General features: G+C 48.7%; 1 protein-coding gene across 1 annotated transcript in view; it reads left to right on the forward strand.

The window, feature by feature from the left end:
- The window catches only part of LOC142077893 (NADP-dependent malic enzyme, mitochondrial-like), a 145,463-nt gene extending 127,238 nt beyond the window's left edge, over nucleotides 1-18,225 (forward strand). The window contains exons 7-14 of the mRNA XM_075140182.1: nucleotides 9-118; nucleotides 12,531-12,628; nucleotides 13,851-13,964; nucleotides 14,637-14,742; nucleotides 15,344-15,486; nucleotides 16,412-16,585; nucleotides 17,024-17,122; nucleotides 17,943-18,225. Coding sequence (XP_074996283.1) covers nucleotides 9-118; nucleotides 12,531-12,628; nucleotides 13,851-13,964; nucleotides 14,637-14,742; nucleotides 15,344-15,486; nucleotides 16,412-16,585; nucleotides 17,024-17,122; nucleotides 17,943-18,104 — 1,006 coding nt within the window. The 3' untranslated portion in view covers nucleotides 18,105-18,225. The remainder of the gene's footprint in view (nucleotides 1-8; nucleotides 119-12,530; nucleotides 12,629-13,850; nucleotides 13,965-14,636; nucleotides 14,743-15,343; nucleotides 15,487-16,411; nucleotides 16,586-17,023; nucleotides 17,123-17,942) is intronic.
- Nucleotides 18,226-26,588: the final 8,363 nt, after the last annotated feature.

The raw sequence follows: 26,588 nt of genomic DNA on the forward strand, positions 1-26,588 counted from the left end.
ACTTGCAGGTACGGCATGAATTGTCTGATCCAGTTTGAAGATTTTGCCAATGCTAACGCTTTTCGTCTTCTCAATAAATACCGCAACAGATACTGTACATTCAATGATGATATTCAGGGTAAGTACAGTTAGGAAAAATTAACCTTCACCTTCTCATGAGGAAAGGTGATTAAGATCACACGACTGTTTATTATGCAATACTCAGATGTGAGATAAATTTTAGAGTTTACACATAAGCATTTAAAAATATAAACAAAAGCACAGCAGTCTAAGTTGAAAAGTGAGTTTCCATTGTTTTTAGTAATTTAGCTGTTCATTGCAACAATGTTGTTCAAGGGAGAAAATGGATCATGTGCTTTAGATTATTAAGGTAATTTCGAGAGTTCCATTAATTTTCTATAATTTAGCTAAAACAATGATGACGTTTTAACAGTTATGCAAGGCTTTCAGTTTCCATGAGCCAGATGGTCATTAGCTGGTCCTGGCATTGTCCTTCTATTGTTATCCTCCTTATTACATGCACAAACGAAAAGGTAAATCAGCTTCTTTCTCTCCATGGACGTTAACTCCAGGGTAATCTGAGAACAGATATGTTCTCCCCTAGAGTGGTTAACATAACTCTTCCAGCACCAGAGAGAAATGACAGCAGCAAATGGGGTTATAACCAGCATGTCTCCCAGGCCCTGTGAGGCTCAGCCGTCAGCAGAATTGTTCAAATGCGCAGGGGGATGCAAGCTGCATATTGGTGGCATTCTGGTCTGGTGCTGACTTTGCTTTAAACCATTGGAAGGGCTGTTTGCCCATCCGACAGGGACAGGATCTTCCCAAGTGATTACAAATAACCAGTTCTTCTCCTGTGAGTCCCTACATCTTTTCTTCTTTTGTCTAGTCCTGCTTGCAACATGCAGCAATTTCCAAGGTTTGTTTTTTTTAATTATTTGCAGTCGGTTGGGCTTATCCTCACTTGTACTTGAAAGAGATTGAAAGAAATGCCAATGTCATTTTTCACACAATGCTGGTTCTTTTGTGAGCAGACTTTCCAGCACTATTTCTGCATCTGCTACCCATCTAGCAATATTTGGCAGTGTGTGTAACAGCTTGTTCATATCTGTCATGGCGCAAGAGGGAGTGAGACCCTGGCTTGTGGGAATGTGGTTGGTGTAATGGGATGCACGGTCCTGCTCAAAGACACTTTCATGAAGAGGGTTTAGAGCAGAGCAGCTTAAGGCATTTCAGAGAAGTGAGATAGATACTTCTCTACAAGAAGACTCATTAGGTGTTCTTGCCACCCACAAAAGCTTTCAGCGGGGAGAGGAGCACAGAAAAAGAGAACACAGAAGATAGATACATTTTTGAATTCAGGTCTTGAATGGAGGAACCAAGAACTCAGACTTTTCTGGAGATGGACAGGTGAAGCCCATAATAAGAAGCCAATGATGTAAAGTTTTATTTTGAATTAGTTGCTCTCTCTGCAAACGGAAGGGGACTCAGCAGTCGAAAGGAGAAGAGGCCAGGCAATGTGGCAGATCTGTGGGGCTGGATGTAGGTTTTCTTGTGGGAACCAGAGTGAATTGGAAAGGTTTCTTGGTGAATCATAGAATCATAGAATAGTTTGGGTTAGAAGGGACCTTTACAGGTCATCTAGTCCAACCCCCCTGCAGTGAGCAGGGACATCTTCAACTAGATCAGGTTGCTCAGAGCCCCATCCAACCTGACCTTAAATGTTCCCAGGGATGGGGAATTGGAATGGTTTCTTCGATTGACAGAGAGAAGAAAAAGGGGATATTAAAGCAAAACTGAAGATTCTGAGTGGGAAGCAGGAGACTGTATTTTTTATAGTTTCTTTTTGGCCATAGGTCATAGCTAAATGCCTCAGACAGTTCCTGGAAATGACTCCCCCTAAGGGGCAAACCACATCCAGGAGGTTGCTGTAAAACAGCATTGCCATAAAATGGACCTTGTCTGCTTCTCCCCAGTTAGATATGTGTCACGGTGCATGGGAGATGTCAAGTCCCCTGAAAATTCTCCAAAGTCCCACCTGTTAAAACAGTAGGATTTTACCTGTTACTAGTAAAACTCCCTTATATTCTCAAATAAAGTGTCTAGCTGGCACTAGTTTCACAGTAGTAGATAAGGAGAGAAATCCTGCTGATCTTTTGCACAGACAAGCAATGAGTCAAGGGAAACAAGCCACTGTTTCAGGCTTTATTATGTAGCTGTGAGAAAAAAAAAGAGGATTACAAGTCAGGGTTGCAGTCAGGAATGAGTTTGGAGGACCTTTGGGAAGCTGAAGTAACTTGGATCTGCTCAGTTAACTCTGTCTTGGAGTCATGTCAGAGATTAATGGAGTTGAAGCTGGGATGAGTAGTCTGACTTACCCACCCTAATATATAATATACCCCTCTGTATCCCCAGGTAATATGAGAAAGGTAGGAAGTGCCATTTTCTCACTTACACCCTCCTGTTCTTTGGTTTTGCCTCAGTGTCTCTGTTTTCTAACATGCCAGTGTTTCATGACTTGCCTACTTAAAAAAGTGGGAGAGTTCAATGCAAATTGTGTTTTAAATTATTAATGAGAATTATACAAAGCCTTGTTTAAGCAGGCCTGATTCATTTTACTCAAGTCAGGCAAGAACAGACCTCCTGAAGCCAGAATTGTCCCAGCTTCCGAGCCAGCATTGTTTTAAGTATATTGATTTAAAAACACATCTTAGGCACAAACAGTGCAAGTTAGATCAGGCCTGAACTATACTAATTTGAACTCATTGCCCATTGGTTAGTGGGATTCTGAATGCAGTATGCCTACACACACACACACACAAACAGATGAGGTGTGGGAAGAAAGTATAAATTGCTCCACTTAATCTCCCTTAGGCCTCCCTCTTGCTGCCCCAGAGCCTACACAAACAGAAAGCAGTTTAAAATATTAACGTCTACTTTTTTTTTTTTACACAAATTACCGTATTGCCAAATCCATCCAACCCCACAGAATTAAAATGACTCAGACCCCTTCCAGTTCGAGCCAGCCTGCTGATGCTGCTGAGTGGGACATCTGCCAGGTACCACAAACCGGGCAGAGGTGATTGCTCTTATTCTGAAGGCCATTAGCCTGGGAGCTAGCAGGAGCTGGCTCACAGTGCCCGCGCGTGGGAGCTCCCCGTTAAGGGAGTGCTTCTCCTTCCTCTATGGGGGTGATGACATCAGTCCTTTCCCAGCTCTGTCTGGGTTCATGAAAGGGGCAACAGCTTCAATGTCAGCTCTACGGGAGAAAATTGATTGTCATTTTTTCCTTTTTCCCAGTAAAGTACCAGGGCAGGCGATGAAGCACATATGAAATTGGAGGGACATGAGAATGCTTTAGATCCTGCTCTTTCTCTTCCTACTGTAAGTTTGCTCCATTAATTGTGCGTAAACAGAAAGCAGACAACTGAAAAGTCTTACAAAGGTGTCAAGTCTTGTGAATCCCTGAGACAGGCATCTCTGGCTTCATGCTTCATACAAGAAAATACATAAAATCATTGAAGAGGTTAGTTTGGAAGGGACCTCTGGACATCTCCTAGTCCAACCCCTCACTCAATTAAAAGGTGATTTCAAAGTTAGATCCAATTTTGACATTAGATCAGGTTCCTCAGAGCCTTGTCCAGCCAAATATTTTTCAATATCTACAAGGATGGATATTCACAACGTCTTTTTGTTACCTGTTCTAAAGTTTTTTCATCTTCTTTGCGTGTTTTTTTTCCCCTAATATCTAATTTCCCTTGATGCAACTTGTGTTCATTGCGCCTCATCCTTTTGCTGTGCACCTCCGAGAGGAATCTGGTTCCTTTACAAACACTCAGTAAGTAGTTGTAGACAGAAATTAGATGCCCTCTTAGCCTTCTTCAACCTAATTAAACCTGGGTTCTTCAGTCCTCCTTGTACAACCTGGTCATGTTGATGGCCCTCCTCTGGACTTGCTCCAGTTTGTCAATATATTCCTTGTGCTGAGAGCCCCAAACTGGAGATGCTAGTCTAGATATGACCTCAAAAGTGCAGAAATAGAAAGAAATTATCACTTTCCTTGACCTGCTGCCTAGACTTCTGTTGACACAGTCTAGCAGGCTGTTGGCCTTCTGTGCCACAAGGGCGCATTGCTGGCTCATCTTCAACTTTTTGTCCACCATTACCCCCAAGTCCTTTTCTGCAAAGCTGCTTTTCAGCCATCAGCCCCTACCATGTGCTGTTGCATGAAGTTATTCCTTCTTCCCAGGTGCAGGATTTTGCATTTGCCTTTGCTGACCTTCGTGAGGTTTCCCTGAGCCTGTTTCTCCAGCCTGCTGAGATCCCTGTGAGTGACCATCATCGATCACTATCCCCAGTTTGTAATCATCCACGAACTTGTTGGGCGTGTACTTTGTCTTATCATCCAGCTTGTTAACAGAACGTAAATAGTACTGGCCTCTTTGTACCACTGACCGTAAGCCTTTGAGCCCAGCAGCCCAGCCACTTCTTCACCCACCTGATAGTCCACTTGTTCAGTCTGTATCTCTCCAGTTTAGCTACAAGGATGCTTTAGGAGATTGTCTCAAAGGCCTCATGCAGGTCAAAGAAGGCAACACTCCTGCCCTCTCCCTGTCCACATCGTAGAAGGCAGCCAGGTTGGTCAGGCATGATTTGCCTTGGGAAATCCATGCTGTTCTCAATCACCTTCATGTTCGTCGACATGCCTTCCAGGAAGATTTTCTTTGTCATCCCCAAGTACTGAGGTTAGGGTGACTGAGCTAAAATTCCCTGGATCTTTCTCCTGGGGCTTCTTGAAGATGGGTGTGACATTTGTCTTTTTTCAGGCATTGGAAATCTCCCCGATTACCAAAAGCTTTCAAAGAATGACTTTGTAATGCCATTGGCCACATACCTCAGCATCCTCAGATGCATTTCATCAGGTCTCATGGACTTCATCTGTTGAATAATCCCTGCTAAATAGGCAGGAGTCCATAGAAGCCCTGTAAATTTGCACACCTAAGGTTCTCAGCATGGAACTACGGCTCTGTGTGCACGTGCCTCACTGACTTTGTGGTAAAGAACCTGTTTAATTCCAACACAGCCGTCAAAGATGCGCACTGAATACCCACAAGAATCAGCAGGAGTTTGTGCCTGGGGTAAGCAGAAATGGGATCAGACCCATCAACCTGTGAATTGAGTTGGACTACTTGGCTTGCTGAACTGAAATCTTTATGCTCCAACAGAGATCCTCCAGTGTCATTATTCAGTTATCTGATCAGACATAACAAAAACATTATTCACCATGAGAGTGGTTGAACACTGCAACAAGTTGTGCAGAGAATGGTTGAACACTGGGACAAGTTGTGCAGAGAGGCTTTGGGACTTTTATCCTTCGAGAAGGCCCTAAGCAACCTAATCTAATTTGGAAGCTAGCCCTGCTTTAAGCAGATACTGGGCTAGGTGACCTCCAGGCATCTCTTCCAATCTTACTTTTTCTATGAAAAGTTGATCTGGTTGATCAGTGTGTTACCCTCCATATTCACATATCAAACATGAATTCTTCAGGCTTAGATTGCTTACTCAGTACTGAACAGCAGGAGTTGTTCTGCAGGTTTGGTCAGAGTTGCAGAAGACTGAAGAAATCTCTGACGTGTTATTTAATTAATTATATCTGATCATGTCATTCAAAAGCCTTTCAAACATATGGGCAGGGCAGAGAGAATAGTGCACAAAAGCGTAAAGCCTGCTATCTCCTGACCCTGGGCATCTTTAGCAGTCTTTTAAAACTAGACCTGATGTAAGTGTAACATTGATAGCTTCTCAAAGAACCACCAATCTGAGTGTTTCAGGTATGTCCATATCCAGTTTGAGACACTGTGAACAGATAGGATTTCTAAAATAGGCTGAACACCCACACCGTGCAAATGAGACTTCTTCAAGGCACTTCAGGATGGGAAACTCCAGATCACTAGCCACTTGAAAAACACTCAGCCTTTTGTATTTTCATAGTCCCTCCACAACTAAAGTAGTCTACAAGCAATGCACAGGGGTCATCACTTTCGCAGGACCTCCCTGGGTCTTTTCCCACTCGCTAGAGCAATGATTCCCCTTTGTTGTTGGATGTGTGACTGCTGATGAGCCTCAAAATATCTCTTGACCTACCAACCACCTTTTCTCATTATCCTAGCAGATAACCTTTCCATAACCATTCCAGGACACTTCAGGAAGCAGTGTCTCAGCCTGGAGGAACACTGCTCCCAGACCTCAGCTGAGGTTGGGAACAGGCTGACTCCAGTGCCGCAAATCTGAGCAGCTTCAAACATTTGGGCAAGTTAAAAATCAATCATGTGCAAACACGGCCTAATTTGCAGGCACGTTTCCATGTGCTGTATGAAGCAGGCGAAGCTAGTTTTTGGCTCGGCATTAACTAATTCCAGCAGATTAAAATGGTACAGTATCTTACTTTGTTGTTTCAGCTGGCGTGGAAAATGCATCAGTAATTATCACAGGAAACTAAGGAGGGGGGGAAGCACAATAGGAAGAGAGCACTGGACGATACCCTGCTGCAGAACAAAGCAGGCTATGTCCTGCCAGGCAGCTCCTGAGCAGCACGCTTTCCCTGTGGGGATTTACCCGGCCTGAAGATAGATGTGGAGGTGTTCTCAGTCCTGTAGGGGTTCACCATTACCAGGCCCTCTCGGACAGCAGAAGAGGCTCCTGCATTTTCCCTTGATGCTACTACATTAACTATTTCGGAGCCAGCTCCTAGACTTGTGTCTAAATCGCACACTGACTGCTAAACAAGCCAGGTCAGAACAGTATGGACTCCTGGGTGCAAATGGGCCTCAGTGTCTTGGGCTTAGTGGCGCAGGGCCCTAAAGGTCTGGCCTGTGTCTTCTGTCATTTTGGGGATTGTGACACTTGGTCCCCTTTCCTCTCCTGCTTTTCCTGTTCGCCGTTTCTCTTTTCCCAAGTAACAAGCGATAGGACGAGAGGAAATGGCCTCAAGTTGCACCAAGGGAGGTTTAGATTGAACATTAGGAGAAATTTCTTTACTGAAAGAGTGATCAGGCCTTGGAAGAGGCTGCCCAGGGAAGTGGTGGAGTCACATTCCCTGGAAATATTTAAAAGACGTGTAGATGAGGCGCTTAGGGACATGGTGTAGTGGGCATGGTGGTGTTGGGTTGACGGTTGGACTTGATGATCTTAGAGGTCTTTTCCAACCTTAATGATTCTATGATTCTATGATTCTTGTTTGCTGGATGCCCTTGCAGACTCCTCCTTTGCAGTAAAGAACAGCATACATCACCTCAGTATTAAGCTGTCTGTGATCTTTAAGTGAAGTCCAGGCTAAGGAGGCAAAACGAACAGAACAGGGCTGTGCTCCAAACTGGTTTAGCTCGTTGGTATAAAACAGCATCCACATGGTCTCCACTGCTGCGATGGGGATGGGGATGGGGATGTTTTCTTGCGAAGTGCTGGCCTGGTAGCCTCTGCCTTTGTGGACGCGGGGTTCGTTCTGCCTGTGTGCTGGCTGGCACTCTGCGCAGGCAGGAGTGAGGGCAATGCTGCAGGCCAGCGCTGCGACCTATTTTTAAGGCACTGCACTGTATATCCAAGCACTTTACAGTGGAAGGATTAAAAATAGGCACCTAGAGATGACCTACATTATGCATCTACTTTAAGATGAACTCTGCATCTCCATTGTCAGACAGCTCTTCACCATACCATTGCCGCTTCTGGGTCACCAGTGTCCCTAAATCTCTTAGTGGAGAAAGCGAGTTCCTTCCCTGAGCATCGATGCTTTGCATTTTACTGCTGTTCTCACTGAATTGCTCCACACCATTTCTAGGTTTATTTTCTTAATGTCTTACAGAGGCCCTTTGGGGGAAGGATAACAATAGCCCGCAGCCATGGAGGTGAAGACCTCGAGCTGCAAAAACTTCGGCAGCTTTTTGCTTCAGCTTTGTTGTGTTTGACTTTTGATTATGTATTTGGAGTGGATCTGGACAGGCTCCACTCTGCTTTCCAGTAACAGGCGGAACTGCTGCAGGGAGTTAATGTGAACCAGAATTTGGAAAAGCCCTATGCCCCTCGTGCATCCATAAATTCAGATATATTTTCTTGGCTGCCCTTTGCTGGAGCCGTTAAACTGGTGTTTGCTGTTCCCCAGGCCCTCATCTTGGCATGGTTTTGATGGGACAAAGTGTAAGCAGGCGGGGCAAGGGTAAAAATTAAAAGATCAGGTTGAATTTGGCCATCTCTCCCACCAGTGTGCTGTGGAGGAGAGGGAATCACCCACACAGGTGCTGTATGAAGAAATGGGCAGTGGCGTGGCTGCGTGCTCCCGCCGCTGCTGCTGTCGGAAGGGTTCAGCATGGTGGTGATGCTCTGCTCCGCTCAGCCGGCGCCTGGGCCAGGTGACAGGGCAGCGCCAGCCCTCGGCATGGGGGACTCCTGCCCCCAAGCATCTGCAGGGTCCCCGCTTTTGTCCATGTCCCCTGCTTAGCCACTGGGTGCTGTCATACGCGGTACAGCCTTGACATCAGCGCTGGGCAGCGCTTTCCCTGTTGCACGTGTGCCAGCGCTGCCCGTAACTCCATGTGCGAAGCCGTTTGCCACTCTGTCCGCTTTCCCTGCTCTGAAGGAAGGATAAGGTCCCCGGGCATTGGTGTCTCTGGGCTGCAGTCTTTTCCATCTGTGCAGTGTCTTGAAGCTGTGGAGCAGATCCTTTTCCCCTGGTTCTGCTCCAGTGTAGCTCCACTGACATCTATTGGGGCTCGTTCTGACTTACACTAGGTGCAAGTGGAAAATCAGCCTCAGAGGGGGTTTCCTTGATGTTTTACAGTATTCTGAATGTGCCTGAGTGTCAGAGATTAATTCCTACAGGAATGGCCTGAGTATACCTTAGTTTTAAATGCCTCTTTTCTTTGCTGGTCCTGTTGCTCTGGACTCCCCGGAGAAGCTCTTGAGGTCTGCTTGCTATTTTGTGTTATTATGTTGAGCATTCACTTTGAGTCTTGGACGGACTGAATGCTTTGCAAGCATTTTGCTTTCTTCTCTCTGTGCCCCTCCATATCTCACCTCAGATACAGACCAGCCAAGCTGTCTCTTGCTAATTACTTAAGGAAGTAGTTATCTGCAATAGCAGCATTCAATCTCTTCGGAAAACAGATCAACATGTTGAAGGGTGGTTGTTTTTTTCTTGCCACAACTCATGGTGAGGGGTTCCCCATCCCCCATCTCATTTTGTGGTCTTTTTGGAACTGAAGCGCAATGATTAGCCAATTCCTTATACAAACCAGCTGTGAACTCTCCTCCATAGAGATGCTCTATTGTTCCATGCTCAGAAATTGTAATTATCAAAGAAAAATATTGAGCTGAGGCCAAGGTACAGTAATTTTGTTACTTGAGTAATGGGGGTGAGATGCAGTTTGGGAGACGTGGAGGGATTAGAAACACATTGGAGAGAGAGGAGGAGGATTAGGAATGGCAGAGCTGAACAGAGTCCTGCTGTTAGTCAGAGCTGCAGTGCAAGTGCAGGGGGATGAGTAATGGCACACCCAGTCCCACAGGCCTCTGCTCTGCAAAATGCACACTGCTCTGCAGGCTGAATCCATGCACCCTTTCTTTCTGTACGCCCCGCTTCTCAAATTCCTACTAGTAACATCTTTAAAAGGACCTCGAGTCCCTCTACTGAATGTCCCACGAGCATTTTCCATTTAAATGGGTGTGCAGATACTAGCACTTGTCCCATTAGACTTCTTGACAATCATAGGGTATAAAGCAATTTTGCCTGGACCAAGAGAAACAAGATATTTCTCCAGCTACATTTCTTTCTTTTAAATACTTTCCAGGCATCTATTGCTGCTAATGCTGTGACCCGACACACTCGCACTGTAATTGTTCCACTTTGGGATTTTTTCCTCTAATCAGTTCCCCACTCCCACCCACATGGGGATTTGGGGATTTCTGTGCAAAGTGAGCCTGGGAGATACCATGTGAGCATGTGTCAGTGTGTGCGTAGGTGTTCATATTCTACTGCATGTCACAAGCTTGACATCGCTGACAAGTGTGGGACCCTGGTCTCTCCCCACTTGTTTGCAGTTCAGACTGCCAGGGTCTGCCAGGGTGGGGTCCCTTCCTCCAGACTTCAGATGTCTGCAATAAAAGTGTCTACATGTATTCCAGTTATCTTGTCTCTCTTAAAAAACTGGGGTGGTAGTGACACTTTTAGGGTGTATTTCATTTGACCCAGTTCAGGTGTCTGCTTTAGCCTGCGCAGGATCATACGTGTTTGTTTAGAGGAGTCCCATCCTTAGCATCTGGCCTGGCAGCGAGCCAAGCAGTCCTGCTGATTGTAGACTTACTGAAATAGGAAGAATGAGCGTGGGTTAGCTATGTGACACGCATAAAAAGCAAAATCTGAAAACTAGGCAATTATCTGGTGTTCTTTTAAATTCCTTGGACATTCATTATCTTCCTCTGTAATTTTTCTAGTCCAATGGCATGGCATTTCGCCAGGTAAATACATTACTCTAAATACAGTTTAAAAAGGCAGAGACAGTGCAGGAGAAGCATGAGGAAATCCTTCATATACATCCTTCAGTTGTCAGAGTTGACATGTTAATACTGAAGCAGCAGAGCACTCAGTGGCTGGTTCCCTCCCCATCAACTCCCTTTTAAACTAACTGAACTCAGATGGTCTGGGTCTGGAAATAAACTGATACAAACTGTTTTCTGAGCTAGTGAAGGGAATTCATCCTTGGTGCTGAAGCGAGCGTCTCAAGCGATTCTTTGCAAGAAAGTTTAAGAAGCCACCAACCGTTAGTCTAGTCCACTTTGTGTTTAAGACACGGATGCTTGCAGTGCCCTCACGAGTAAGAAATGATGCTGCTGCCATTCTGTACCGATGTGCCTGTGCATGGGCACCACGGCACTAACGTTTGCTGCAAACATGTGGCCGCTGCCACCTCTGCTAAACCAGAATCACTGTTAAGTGGCACTAATTATTCATTTTTGAAGAACTAAACTCATCTGAGTTATAAAAGCAAAATGTTGGTGAGCTAATGGTACTGATAAACACTTCTGGTCTGGCCAATAAAAATTTTGTCAGAGTAGCTTATATAGGTTCCCTAAGCAAAATAAGACATGTCAATAAAAGTTACTTCTCTGCTAGAATAACTGTGCTGCCTCTAGGCTTTCTGCTTGCATGGAAATAATGAAAGAGTAAATCATTCCCCGATGCCATGATATACCAGTAGATTTCTAGTTTAGCTGTGGCTTTTGCACTAAAGACGAGGAGCAGGTAAAGCTGAGTCTGTTTTCTCGGTCCTTGACAGATGAGGCAGCACCATCTGCTGGTTTCACTGCTCGTGGTCATGTTTTGATCATGAGCTGCTCTGTTTCCCAGCCGGGCTGTTCGCTGATGCCCGGCAGCACCCCAGGGCCTAGGGCCCTGCAAGGGGTCTCACTGAAGCACTGGCTGATTGAAACCCTGATGCACTGGCTGATTAAATGGGCAGGAAAATAGGAAATGCTGGAAATTGGGTGAAATCAGGTTTGTTAGCCTAAAAGTGTTCGTTGTCTGTCCCACCCGTGACCACCCACACAATTCTTGTTACTTGTGGCCTCCCTGATTTCTCCCAAAGCTTCTGAAGATGAGAATGGAGACACCAACGTTAGAGCTGGGCACAGCATCAGAGCTGGGGGCACATCCGAACTGGCATCCTTTAAAAGGCTGAGGAATAAAACTGCCTCCTTCATTCCTAGCTCATCTTTAGCACTTCTATCCAGCTTGCCCAGGTGACCTGAGGTACCACCTGAATCCTCACTAGTCTGTGCCTTACTCGATTTCTTTCCACCCTGTTCCTTCACCTGGGGTAGGACATTAGGTTAATACTGCATGTGATTGGTGTGAGGGGAAGGCAGGTTTATTCAGTCTAGGCATCTGCCTCCCTCGATGGATGGAAAGCTGTACATATCGCGGTGGCTATAACAGCAGGACCCTGCTCTCCATGTACTGGATTATTTCTCACTGATCTGGGACCAGCTCATGTTCTCAATGACTCCTTAATGCTTGGCAGTGAGGCATGATGGTTCTGAGTCAGGGCATCAGAGTATCAGGGAAGTAAAAAAAGAGAAGGTGATGCTGGGCTGTGAAGGTAAGTGAGGATAAGAGGATGGTAATTCCACGATCACAGAGGATTTTGTGACAAGGGTGCCCAAGTTTAGACCACCACTCTGCTACAGGTGTCTTATGTGACCTTAAACAAGTCACATGCACCTTAAACCCTTGGGATTCAGGTATTAACTTCTGGCATTCTGGGATTCAGTGTCCCTTTGAGTCTATATAGAGGGAAATTGGTGTTCTCCTGCCTTGCAGGGGTCTTCTGAGGATTAATATTTCAGAGTAGCGAAGGCACTCTGATCCTTTAGTGACAGGATCTAAGAGAATGGTTCCTACCACAAGGTTTCTAAGAGCATATCAGTAGGGTAGACAATCCATTTGCCAGGATGACCATCTCATGGTGTTTCTCTCTTTTCAGGCACTGCGTCTGTTGCAGTCGCTGGCATCTTTGCAGCCTTAAGGATCACAAAGAACAAGCTCTCTGACCATAAGTTTGTTTTCCAGGGAGCCGGAGAGGTAGGAATGTTCTTGAGTTTGTTCCTAAATACGATCTAAACTCAAATTTAGAGAGAGAAAAATCAAATGTGAAAATTCCTGCAAGGCTTGGCTTCAGGAAAACAAAGCATCAGAAGCAGGTTCCTTGTCACTGGGCAGGAGTGGGCCCCACAGGTGGATCTTGCTGCTGCATAGAAGTTGCCAACAATCTTTCAGTGACCTCTTGGCCCATGAGTCCTGGGCAGACTTCCTGGATGCTACAAGGCTGCCCATGTGTCAGTGGAGCTTTCAGTGCCTTGAGGGAAGTCCCTTATGAGGCAGGGTGCTGCAGGAACATTAAGGAGGCTGGTTTGAGTCCTCAGGGTTGGTATTTAGGGTAAACCAGAGACTCTTTAGCAATAGAGTCAAAAGGACTCGGACTCAAACAACTGTAAGAACATAATCTCACTTTTTGGAGTCAGTTATATTGCCCCCATGGCAGAAGTCCGGTAGTCTGTAAGGTGCCTTGCTCAAAGAGAGAGGGGGAAGAAAAGGTCTCTAAAGCCTGGATTGTGGACTAAAGGCGTTGGTCCAGGTCCTGGCTCAGCTCTTGCCCACCTGTGGGACTTTGGGCAAGGTCTGTTACTCACTGTTTGTCTATCCCTCTGTGAAGCAAAGATGGCTTCTTCTCTTTCTCCACCCCTCCTGATGGACGTGTCTGTGCTGGTCACCGTCTCTGTGGCACGGAAACCATCCTGCCTTGTTAGTCCCCATCAGGGCAGGAGGGCTGGGCACCGCTGTAGGACCACTAGCACACACAGCATGTCCAGGGCTGCTTCCTCAGGCGGGAACGGGAGAAGAGGACTTTCCTCTTGGCAGTAATTCAGATGCAGCAATCCCACTCTGCTTTGAGTTCCTCTGTACTGGCATCGTCACCAATGTTTGTTCAGTGTCTGTCCCTTTTCCTCCCTTGCAGCAGCTGGTTTAAATGATGGAGGCAGCCTCTGCCTCTCAAGGTACCACCTCCACTGCTCCAGCCTCACAGGCAGCCTGCTCTGCTGGACGATTGGGGTTTTTTTTATTATTTATGGCAGCACCTACAATGCTAAAATCAGCCCCATGCCATGGCACTGTAAAACCATGGAGCAGAAAGCCTCCCTGCTTTGTGCAGTGCTGGGGGATGACTCAACACATCTCTCATTTAAAATCTTCACCCCCAAAAGTTGTTGATACCCCAATGAAGTGTTTATATAATGTGTTCCAGGCTGCAATGGGCATAGCTCATCTCATCCTCATGGCCATGGAAAAGGAAGGAATTTCACGAGAGAATGCCATCAAAAAAATTTGGATGGTGGACTCCAAGGGACTGATTGTGAAGGTAAATTTGTCTCCAGAGCTGAGGTCCGCTCCCCCACCGCCTCCTGCAAGCTAGAGAGAGGCCAAAGCAGGCAGATACCTTGGACCCTTGCTCAGCCCTGGAGTAAGGGCTGCAATGTTATTGGTGTCAGCAGAGCTGTTCCTGCTTTCAGAGGACTAGGTCTCGTGGTGACAACAGTGTACCAGCAGCGCTGGCTGCCCTAAAGGCAACGCTCTGGGCTGGGCCTCTAAAGTGGTAGGATACAGCGCTGGCCACGGTCTCAGGCAGTGCTGGAAGTCTTGCATGTCATATGGGGTATTACAACAGCAAGATCGTGCCCTGCTTGGTGATCCAGCCTGGCCCAGCTCTACTCTGCACTCCCTGGGTCCTCAGGACCTCTGCCCTTGTCCCTCCTCAGACTTGAGGAGACTTGTGCTACATGTACAATTTCTCTGCCCTGGCAGCAAGGTCCTTCCTCCACAAAATTAATGAATTTTGGAGGGCGAGAGGAGCAGAGACCAGCCCCATGTAACATTACACCAACAGCTCTATGCCTGACTGGCTGATGCTGAGGACCTGCTTTGAGGAATCTGGTTTAGGCAGAGGGCCAAGAGACTAAATGAACTGATGAATTACTACGTTATGTCTCCACCTTTTGCCAACAGAAGTTTGACTCCTCCTTTTTCTTCACAGGGCAGGAGCCACCTGAACCATGAGAAAGAAATGTTTGCCCAGGACCACCCCAGTGTGAACACACTGGAAGAGGTTGTGCAGAAAGTGAAGCCTACAGCAATTATAGGTGGAGTTCCCTTAGCACGACCTGTTCACATCAATTCAGTTCTTAGGAGAGTTTCTGTCTTTCTCCCAGGGCCTCCTTTTGTTCTCCCAGTCAAAATGAAATGAGCTTTTTTTACCCTCATTTTGTCAGTTGAATTCTCCACATCTTTTCCCCTTCGACCGTGGGGCACAGGCTTCCTCTCTTTTGGAGCTGTAGGAGCCCTTCCAGACAGGGCTGCAGGGGGGGGTGCTGCGGGAGGCAGGATCTGGGGCTCTCGGCAGCGAACGTGGCCCTGGCAGGCTGGGCAGGGCAAGGATGACAACAGGCAGCTCGGGCAGGTCTTTGGGAGAAGTGCTGAGCCCTTGGGAGGCGAAGTGCCGCAGCCAGGCTGGCCTAAACACTGATCCCCACTCTGCCCAGAGGAGCAGAGGGCTTTATTTTGAGACAGGCTTTTAGTCTTGCCATAATATGAAAAAGAAACATTCCCACCTGCATCTCCAGAGATGAAGCCTGTTCCATCCCGCAGTTCATTTGCCGATAGCGGCATTCAAGAGGGATCAGCCCAATGCACTGAAGTCAGACAGTCGGAAAGCACCGTCTCACTCTGCGGTTGTTGTTTTAGGTGTCGCAGCCATTGCAGGAGCTTTCACTGAGAAGATTTTAAAGGACATGGCAGCCTTCAATGAGAGGCCCATCGTGTTTGCCCTGAGCAACCCCACAAGTAAAGCGGAGTGCACAGCGGAGCAGTGCTACCGCCTCACCGAGGTACTGGAGCCCAGCAAAGGGAAGCTGGGTCCTGTCGGTACGCTGTGGCCGTGACTGTACCAAGGAAACCACAGTGGTCCATGGTGGGCGGACAAGTGACAGTGGGCATAAGTTGAAACAAAAGAGGTTCAAGCTGGTCATAAAGAAAAACTTGTACGCTGTGAGGAGAGTCAGGAGGTGGAACAGGGGCCCAGACTGCTCGTGCAGTCTCTGTCCTTGCAGGTTTTCAAGACCAGGTTGGATAAAGCCCTGAGCAACCTGGTCTGATTTCATAGCTGACCTTGCTGTGAGGAGGAGATTGGGTCCCTACTATCCTGAATTACTTTGTGATCCTCTAAAGAAAGCACTTGCGTCCTTCACCCACGGCTGCCTGAGGTGTCCCATCCTCCCACGTTACTGTCCCCTGTGTTTTGCTACCCTAGTTGTTTGTATAACAGTTTCATCACTCAACTCGGGCTCAATGTCACTGAAGAATTATTGTCATGTGGACTGACTTGGGGTGAGAGAGGAGGCCTTGTCTCACTCTCCCCTTTGCCCCCCCCCACCTGCTGCTGGCTAGGGCAATCACACAGCCCCCAGACCTTCATCCCACATGAGTCCCTCTTCACACTCAATAGATGGTTGATAGAGAGGAAGAGAGACTCCTTCTCAGAAAGTTCAGAACACTTGCAGTTGGGCAGTGCAAACACCCACTCAGTGCTCAGTGGCCCTGTCCATGGCCCTGTCCGTGGCCCTGTTCGTGGCTCTGGGGACCAGGCCCTCCAGAAGTATCAACTGGAGATGGCTCTGATGGAGATGCCTCTCACTGACTGGCTGGAGATTTGTCCACTTGGTCACCAGAGTCCCCTGAGTGCAGATCATGGCAAGCAGCAGAAATATAAGATGTCTCTTCTGAATTTGGATGCCTCTTTCTCTCTCTTACCAGGGACGGGGAATATTTGCAAGTGGGAGTCCATTCTCAAAGGTAACCCTGCCCAATGGACAGACCTTCTTCCCTGGCCAAGGAAACAACGCCTACGTCTTCCCAGGAGTGGCACTGGGAGTCATCGCCTGCGGAGTCCGGCACATCTCTGACGATATCTTCCTCATCACAGCAGAGGTTTCCAACTGGCATTTAACTAATGCTTTTAAAAAGATGATAAGAGACACATGCATCTAGTTCAGGTGGTTTTGAGAACCTGGCTTGGGGCAATGCGTTGAGTGGAAATGGCACAGCCTCAGCAAAAAGCCACAGCCTTTCCCAGTATCAGGGAAAGCTCAAGCTTCCATTGCACCTACAAAGGTGCAGGAGCCACGAGAGAGTTCTCCTCATTCTCCACAACTGATGCCCTGGCACAGCACTTCCATCATTCTGGCTCCAGTTTTAGGTCTGTAATGAAACGTATACACACATATATTTTGAATAGTTCAGCAGTTCCCCTTGAGAACTAGTCCCAGCTCCGCCGCTGCTGAGGTTTCAGCCAGGTCTCGTGTAACGCTAGTGAACGCGGTACGTGCTTGAGACCATCTCTGTAAACTACCTTTCTGTTCCTTCTAGTCTATTGCTGCCGAGGTGACAGAGCAGAATCTTGCAGAAGGAAGACTCTATCCCCCCTTGGACAGCATCAGAAAGGTGTCTCTCAAAATCGCTGTGAAAGTGAGTACTCATTTATTTCCACTTTCCGTGGTAGGGAGGACAGGAATTGCCTTGGCATCATTCTTGCTTTGTGGCTTTTTATTTCAACTTTTTCTACAGCCTAAAGCAATGATTCTCAGGAATCCTTCCAGCCAGAATTTCTGCTTTGATTTCTCCCATCATTAAAGCCCAACTGTGAAAAATACCTCCTGATTCTGGGTGCCTCACAGCTCACAAAGCTCTGCTTTATTGCTTGGAGCTGTGAGTGCTCAGCACTTCAAAAAATCAGGTTTAGGATCAAATTCAAACATGTTGCAATTTGCCAAAAGATTTTAGGTTGCAAATTGCTATTTTGGAACCTCTCCCCCTGTATTTGATAGGGGCCTAAGTACCTAAATACTATTCCAGATCTGGGCTTGTTGTCCAGTTGTGGGATTGGTGCCCTGTATACATCAAATTTGTAATTCTCGTTCAGGGGACGCCCACTGAGAATCACATTGGCCTGCTAGGAGTTACTGCCAGATGCACGGTGTAGCTGAGGAGCTTAAGGGTGTGAGCGGAGGTGGTTAAAGGGCTGCTCTCCTCCTTTAGTTGCACACTCCAACCGTTTTGCCAGTGCAAGGGTGTGCATTTGTAAGCAGCCAGTAATTGCAGGCAGCAAGGGATGAAGTGCAGCTGACTCAGGAAATTGCACAAAGAGAAAAAAGCAAAAAAGGACACAATTTTGAGGGGGGAGAGGGGAGAGAGAGGGAAAATACAGCCAGGGCCAAACTGCAGTTGGTTTCAATTTCATAACGTGCCAACTTTATTTCATCAGCTCATTTTGCTTATCTTTTTGCAGATTGTTGACTGGGCCTACAAGCATGGTCTTGCTTCTTGGTACCCTGAGCCAGCAGACAAGGAATCCTTTGTGAAACGGCTCGTTTACAGTCCTGATTACGATTCGTTTGTTATTGATGATTACAGGTGGCCCCCTGCAGCCATGCAAACACAAGATGTATAAGTTTTTGTGAGAACTGTTTTCACATTTTTTCCATCAGTTCCCATGGTTCATATCATTGCTGGTATAAATGCACCTCCAGGCTTGCAGAATGATAAAAGTAAATGAATCCAAGTAGTTTTTTACTTGCCGCTGCTTTTTCTCTGTGGGAGCATATCAGTAGGGAATAAAACAGAGTCCAAGCTGGGCAGTCAGTACTCCAAGTACTCCAAGGAGAGAGACAGACTACGGCTGCAGCCCGTCCCAGTCCACCAGCACTGCATATTGCCGCTTGCTTAACATACTGTCCGGCTCTCAGCTCAGCTGCCTCGGGAGAAGCCACCTGGGCCACCTCAGAAGCAGAGAGTCCCATTCCTAGTGGGAGTGCCTGCGGGAAGCACGGAGCCCTGCTTCCATGATCATTTCTCACACACGACAACCACACTTTGCCCATGGCTCTCTGGATGTGATGGGAAGTGTGCGCGTTGCCCTGGGAGAGGTGCACCCCTGGGCAGCACTACCCTTTCCTGCTTCGAAAGTCCCCAGTGTTTGGGGAGTCTCATCCGACCCAAGCTGATGCATGGGCCACACAGCCTGGCACTGTCCTGTGCCTCACCCCCTTGGAAACAAACCCCAAAACCTCCCTCAGCCCCATGGGGACTCCCTCCCCTCTGCAGCCCAGGCTGCTCTCCAAGGGGACAGGAGACAAGGGACGCAGAGGGGGGAGCCGAGTTGGAGACCAGGGCACCCCTGAACCCACACCCGGCCGCCCCACTGCATCACTGCATCTTCTGCTGGGCACTGCTGAGGAAGCACTGCCACCAGCCAAAGGCCCTCCTGGGGTCTCTCTGTGTCACAGAGTCCAGGGAGGCCTCCCCTAGCCCTGCAAAATTCTCACGCCCCACCAAATACTATCCCAGTGGTATGACGGTATTCCTGACCATAACTGGGAAAGAACAGAGGGGCTTACTGGCAGCTCTTCCCTTCCCGGTTCTTGCCGCTCACACACAGCAAGGCCAAGGCTGGTTGCCGCAGTCTTTATTTAGTATCTTTAAGTGGCTTTCAGCACCAGGAAAAGCATCTCGTCCCTCTGCTGGTGAGCCACGGTCTCTCCGGTGTCCGTGTGCTTGTAATGCCAGCACCTTTCACACTCATCGCATAGGTAGGTCTTCTCACCTAGGCTAAGGAAGGAAAGAGAAAGCTGTCAAGTTTCAGATTCAGGGAGAGACACTGAGGAATACTCACATTTCCTGAGACCCTAAAACTGAGGTTTCCTTGCCTTTTCCATGGCTTGTGGAAAAAACTGTCTGCTTTTGAGAAGGGAGGTAGCAGGGTGGCAATTACTTTTTTTGTTTCAGAAAGGTGCCTACACAGCTGCTTTTAGTTCCTTCCCTTCTCCTTCCTGTGCACCTCCCCACTGCTCAATTAAAGGCTCGACCTTTCTGTGCTTTCATCTTCTGGGCCTGACTTCTCAAATATTAGACAAGAATTAAAAAAAAAAAAAGAAAAAAAAAAGAGAGAAAAGCAGAAATTTTCCTGAACAGCCTGGAGCATCAGGGAGTGCTCAGCTGGTCTTATGACAGTCACCTGACAGTCTTCCCCTTCAAACACTGCCAGCAAGAAAGGCTTCATGCTTCCACCAATGAAGCCAAAGACAAGACGCTTTTTGACAGGTGGCTTGAAAGTCTTAATTCAATATTCAAGAAATGAGACTTCCAGAAGCATGGTTTATTCTTCAGAATACTGGTTCTGGTCCAGCTCGTCTTGGCCAGGCAAATATCGAGTCCAAGAGAGGGAGGATCAAGCCATGCCCTTGCCACAGCAGAGGCCTCTTTTTATCCTCTGGATTTGTCCGACATCTGCCATGCCTTGTAGGGGCGAGGCCAGCCAGAGAGACAGCAGCCCCTGCGTGGCTCTTTGGAGGCAGCGATGCTGGGACCTGGTACCTTCAGCCCCCAGCTCCCCTGGAGGAGGCAATGGCTGTTTTGGGGGAAGTCTGAAGATGCCTTCCATACCTGGGTCCTTCTCTCTGTAAATGTCTGAGCCATTTCTCATTGGACTCCAGGAACAGCCCAGGGTGTTGAAGAAGCTCAGACACACATGGAGTGATCCCAAGACCGTGTGGCCCTCTCCCTGTATCATGAACTCAGCCCTGATCACTGTTACGATCTGTTGTTGGTTGATGATTGTAGGCAGCCAAGTACCATAAAACAGCTTGCTCACTCTCTGGCAGTGGCATGGGAAAGAGATCAGAAGGGTTAAAGTAAGAATATCTCTGGGCCGAGATAAAAGACAGGTTAATAGGTAAAGCAAAACCTGCACACACAGGCACTCCCAGGAGCCACCTCCCACGTTACTTGTTCTGTTAGGCTTTTCCTCCCTCCGCGCTTCTTCCTTCTTCTTCTCCTCCTCCACCTGCCCCTTGGGAGTCTGAAGAGGCCCTGCCCCAGCAGTTCTTCCAGGTGCTACATAGAGCCCAATCCTGGAAACAAGAAGACAGCAGGATCCAGTCCTTGGGAAAAGTCTCCCTCCAGCTCCTTCCCGAGCAGTGGGCAAGCCCTGGCACTACTGGCTGACCCAAGAGCAGCTGAGAAGCGGCTGACGTGGTCAGCAGCCAAGGGCTGCAGAAGCAAACGTACTCACTTGGGAAACACGACGACATCGCCAGCAGCCGTCTGGGAAGGGGCGTTCTTTCTGCCTGATACGTCCGAACCCGTCGTCCCTGGCCTCTGCAGGAGAGACAGCCCCGGGTGAGACCATTCCCAGGAACGGATCCCGTTGCCAACCAAGGCAGCCAGCAGAAAGCTGCGCTCTGGCAGAGCTCGCTGTCCTCAGCGTTAACCCCTCTTTATTAGAAGCAGGAGCTGCACAGCGAGCGCCTGCACCCAGGTAACAACACTGCCTGGCTCTGTGCAAGGGCAAGAGGCAGCCGTCTCGTGCAGGAGACGAGTCAGACCCACAAGGAGAAGTCACTGCCAGTGGCCTTTCAGGGCATTTCCCAAGAACCCACGGCAGTGCTGGCGCAGTGAGACATTCGCGCTGCAGAGAGATTTCAGCAGGAGGCCGGGGCTATCCAGGCTGCAAACAAAGCCTGCGGAAAACCGCATTTTGACTTTGTTCTTTCAGAAGCGCAGGCAGCCAATGTCCTTGAAGATGAAGTCTACGTCCTGCTTCTTTGCCAGGGTGTAAGACAGAAAAAGCAGGGTCTCTTGAACGCAGCGCTGCACCATGTCCTGAGGAACGCGGGTGTTCAAGGATACTGAGGCATAATCCAACAGAACAGTCGTAGAAGCACCTGGGGAAAAACAAACAGGGAGCAAATTACGTTGAACAGTGCTGAAGTGGGCGACAGTCAAGTTTGGGAAGCAGCCATTCACTTTCCCAGGGAAGTTGTCCCCAAGTGTCACAGCTTTGGGGGCCCAAGACCTGTCCCCAGGGGCAATATCCCTGACTGCTAGAGCAAAGAGGATCGACACCGGAAAGAAGACAATCCCTGAAAACAGGCTCTGAGGGCCTGGTGCCCCGCACCCATGGTGAATCACTGATGCCACACCACATCCTCCCTGCTGCCATGAGCAGAAACGACAGCCAATGCGGCCATCAGGGTGCAAACACTGCAGAGAGGAACCTTTTCAGGAGCTGCGACTTGGAGGGCGATGGAATGTTTGGGGCTGTCTTTGCTGGCCAGGAGCTCAGGCTGTTCTCAGGACTTTCTGAAGGAGCTCTAGACTCCTCTCAGTCCCCTGCCAGCAGCAGTTCAGCATGCAGCCCAAAGGCCTCGCAAGAGGAAGCCGTCCCGTTCATCTGCCTTCTTACCAGGAAGAGCTGCTTTCTCATATTGGAGCCCGTGAACCCATGCAAAGTTCTCCGACAGCTGGAAGACGGGCTTCTGCGCATGGAGGAACTCATGGCCCTCCATGGACAAATAGTGTTTAGAAAGGCAGAAGGTTCCCAGCCCAGGTATTCTGACACACTGAAAAGAAGGAGAAAAGGAGGAACAGGGCTCAGTGTTTCTGAGATGGGACATAGCTTCTCCAAGCAAGGATGTTGTGCCCTGGCCGCTGCTCATAGGGAAGGGGCCAGATGGCAGCAGTCCGGTGAGCTTTGGAGATGGCCCTCTGGGTCTTTTCCACCTCCCTCCAGGGGTGCTGCAGAGCAGAGCAAACGCTCTCAGCTAGGGAGACTCCCCAAGGGCTTTACGATAAGTGGGGAAAGCCTGGAGAAATGGCTCGGGCTGAATGCTGGGCTGCCCACTCTGTCCATGGGCAATGCACAAGTTGCAGGCAGCACGGATCAGTTCCTTCTGCTGGAGCTGGGCTCTTCTTTCTGTCCCAAGTGTCAGAGCAACAGGGCTGGTGGCACGTCTGTAGCCCGCGGTACCTCCAGGGTGGTTCTGCATCAAGGGATGATGCGGGGCCCTTAAACACCGCCTCCCTCTCTCCAGGACAAATCCCAGCACAACAGGGCTGTCGTGGTTTAACCCCAGCCAGCAAAAAATAAACTCCACGCAGCCGCTCGATCACCCCCCCCGGTGGGATGGGGGAGAGAATCGGGAGGGCACAAGTAGGAAAGCTCCCGGGTTGAGATAAAAACAGTTTAATAATTGAAATAAAACTAAGTAGAACAGTAATAATAACAATGAGAACAACAACAATAACAGAATACACAAAACAGGCAATGCACAACACAACCGCTCACCGACCGCCGACCGCGTGTCACGAACGGGGAGCGAGCCCCCCCACACACCCGGTTTTTATACTGAGCATGATGTCACATGGTATAGAATACCCCATTGGCCAGCTGGGTCACCACCCCGGCTGTGCTCCCCCCTCCCGCTGCAAGCATCACCCAGCAACAGCCAAAGCATCAATGGGCCATCAACGCTCCTTTCACACCGAACCCAAAACACAGCACACCCCCCAGGCTACTGGGAAGAAAGTTAACCCTGTCCCAGCTGGAACCAGGACAATATCCACCCCTTATTCTATACCATCTACATCATGCCCAGGTCTCACATTTTCCCATACATTCCAATTAGTCACCGCTACTTTTCCCTGCCTTTTGATATATACGCACACAGAGATATCATTCCCTTAGTCCATGGGCCATCCCTCTAAAACGTCCGTTGAGTTCATTTAGTCCATGACTTCGGGTTCCACCTGTCATAACAGTCTTGCAGGGCAGGAGAGATGGTGGGCGGTGTTGGGCTCTTGCATGCGGAGGCCAGTTCTGGGCGTTCTGGGCGCTCGTCCGATTCTATCATTGTTGCACCTTGCTCAGTTTCATCGGCGTTCATCCTACATTAATCTGGGTGATTCTTACTATAATACTGTTAATATGGCATATGGTAACCATAAAAGTGATGACATACAGTACTATGTAATAACTAACATCGTACAAATCAGTTAATTGGCTATTTTCACCCAAAATTCATCGTTGCACTTTGCTCGGTTTCATCGGAGTTAGTTCATTCTTCACTAATCTGAGTGATTTTCACTGCTATACCACTGCTATATCATAGAAATAATGACATACAATATCATGTAACAGTTGACATCAAAATTCAGTTCACTGGCTATTTTCACCCAAAATCAAATCCCCTTGAGGTACACACCGGACCTCCCCATCCTTTCGCATCACCCACCAAGTGCACCCAGGTCCTTGAGCAAAAGCAATCCCACGGATGGGTTTTCCCTTGCCAGAGGCAGGAGTAACCCAGACTGTCTTCCCCAGCATATTCCTTATGTGCACGACAGGGACTTTATCTCCATCTACAGTACGTAAGAGTCTTGATTGGGCAGGGCCAGCTCGATTCGCGGATCCCCTGGTGTCGACTAACCAGGTGGCCTTTGCTAAATGTGTGTCCCAATGCTTGAATGTCCCACCACCCATTGCTCTCAGCGTAGTCCTTAGCAGCCCGTTGTATCGTTCGATTTTCCCGGAGGCTGGTGCATGGCAGGGGATGTGATAGACCCACTCAATGCCGTGCTCTTTGGCCCAGGTGTCTATGAGGGTGTTTCGGAAGTGAGTCCTGTTGTCACTCAATTCTTTCTGGGGTGCCATGTCGCCACAGGACTTGCTTTTCAAGGCCCAGGATGGTGTTCCGGGCAGTGGCATGAGGCACAGGGTATGTTTCCAGCCATCCGGTGGTTGCTTCCACCATGGTGAGCACATGGCGCTTACCGTGTCGGGTTTGTGGGAGTGTGATATAATCAATCTGCCAGGCCTCCCCATATTTATATTTCAACCATCGTCCTCCATACCAAAGGGGCTTTACTCGCTTGGCTTGTTTGATTGCAGCGCACGTTTCACATTCGTGGATAACCTGTGCAATCGCGTCCATGGTTAAGTCCACCCCTCGATCACGAGCCCATCTATATGTTGCATCTCTTCCTTGATGGCCTGAGGCATCATGGGCCCACCGAGCTATAAATAGTTCACCCTTATGTTGCCAGTCCAGATCCACCTGGGCCACTTCAATCTTAGCAGCCTGGTCCACCTGCTGGTTGTTTTGATGTTCCTCAGTGGCCCGACTCTTGGGCACGTGAGCATCTACGTGACGTACTTTTACAGTCAGGTTCTCTACCCGGGCAGCAATATCTTGCCACAATGCGGCAGCCCAGATGGGTTTACCTCTGCGCTGCCAGTTGTTCTGCTTCCACTGCTGCAACCACCCCCACAGGGCATTTGCCACCATCCATGAGTCAGTACAGAGATAAAGTACTGGCCATTTTTCTCGTTCGGCAATGCCCAAGGCCAGCTGGATGGCTTTCACCTCTGCAAACTGGCTCGATTCACCTTCTCCTTCAGCAGTTTCTGCAACTTGGCGTATAGGACTCCATACAGCAGCTTTCCACCTCCGATGTTTTCCCACAAGGCGACAGGACCCATCAGTGAACAGGGCATATTGCTTCTCGTTTTCTGGTAGTTTATTATACAGTGGGGCTTCTTCAGCACGTGTCACCTCCTCCTCTGGGGATATTCCAAAATCTTTGCCTTCTGGCCAGTTCGTGATCACCTCCAAGATTCCTGGGCGACTGGGGTTTCCTCTTCGGGCCCGTTGTGTGATCAGTGCGACCCACTTACTCCACGTAGCATCGGTCGCATGATGTGTAGAGGGGACGCTCCCCTTGAACATCCAGCCCAGCACCGGCAGTCGGGGTGCCAGGAGGAGCTGTGCTTCAGTGCCAACCACTTCCGAAGCAGCTTGAACCCCTTCATATGCTGCCAATATCTCCTTCTCAGTTGGAGTGTAGCGGGCCTCGGATCCTCTGTATCCCCGACTCCAGAACCCCAGGGGTCGACCTCGAGTCTCCCCTGGTGCTTTCTGCCAGAGGCTCCAGGTAGGACCATTCTCCCCGGCTGCGGTGTAGAGCACATTCTTCACATCTTGTCCTGCCCGGACTGGCCCAAGGGCTACTGCATGAACTATCTCCTGTTTAATTTGTTCAAAGGCTTGTCGTTGCTCAGGGCCCCATTTGAAGTCGTTCTTCTTCCTGGTCACGTGATAGAGAGGGCTTACGATCTGACTGTAATTTGGAATATGCATTCTCCAAAAACCCACAACGCCTAAGAAAGCTTGCGTTTCCCTTTTGCTAGTTGGTGGGGACATGGCTGTTATTTTGTTGATCACATCCATTGGGATCTGACGACGTCCATCTTGCCATTTTATTCCTAAAAACTGGATCTCCTGTGCAGGTCCCTTGACCTTACTTCGTTTTATGGCAAAACCAGATTTCAGAAGGATTTGAATTATTTTCTTCCCTTTCTCAAAAACTTCTTCTGCTGTGTTGCCCCACACGATGATGTCGTCAATGTACTGCAGGTGTTCTGGAGCCTCACCCTGTTCCAGTGCGGTGTGAATTAGTCCATGGCAAATGGTAGGGCTGTGTTTCCACCCCTGGGGCAGTCGGTTCCAGGGGTACTGGACGCCCCTCCAAGTGAAAGCAAACTGTGGCCTGCACTCTGCTGCCAAAGGGATGGAGAAGAAGGCATTAGCGATATCAATGGTGGCGTACCACTTGGCTGCCTTTGACTCCAGTTCGTATTGAAGTTCTAGCATGTCCGGCACGGCAGCACTCAGTGGAGGCGTCACTTCGTTCAGGCCACGGTAGTCTACTGTTAGCCTCCACTCTCCATTGGACTTTCGCACTGGCCATATGGGACTGTTGAAGGGTGAGCGAGTCTTGCTGATCACTCCTTGGCTCTCCAGTCGACGAATCAGCTCATGGATGGGGATCAGGGAGTCTCGGTTGGTGCGGTATTGCCGCCGGTGCACTGTTGTGGTAGCAATTGGTACCTGTTGTTCTTGGACCTTCAACGACCCCACAACAGAAGGGTCCTCTGAGAGACCAGGCAAGGTGGACAGCTGTTTAATTTCCTCCGTCTCCAGGGCAGCTATACCAAAAGCCCACCGATACCCTTTTGGGTCCTTGAAATACCCTCTCCTGAGGTAGTCTATGCCAAGGATGCACGGAGCCTCTGGGCCAGTCACAATGGGGTGCTTCT

Source organism: Calonectris borealis, chromosome 1, assembly GCF_964195595.1.
Source record: "Calonectris borealis chromosome 1, bCalBor7.hap1.2, whole genome shotgun sequence".
NCBI classification, from domain to species: domain Eukaryota; kingdom Metazoa; phylum Chordata; class Aves; order Procellariiformes; family Procellariidae; genus Calonectris; species Calonectris borealis.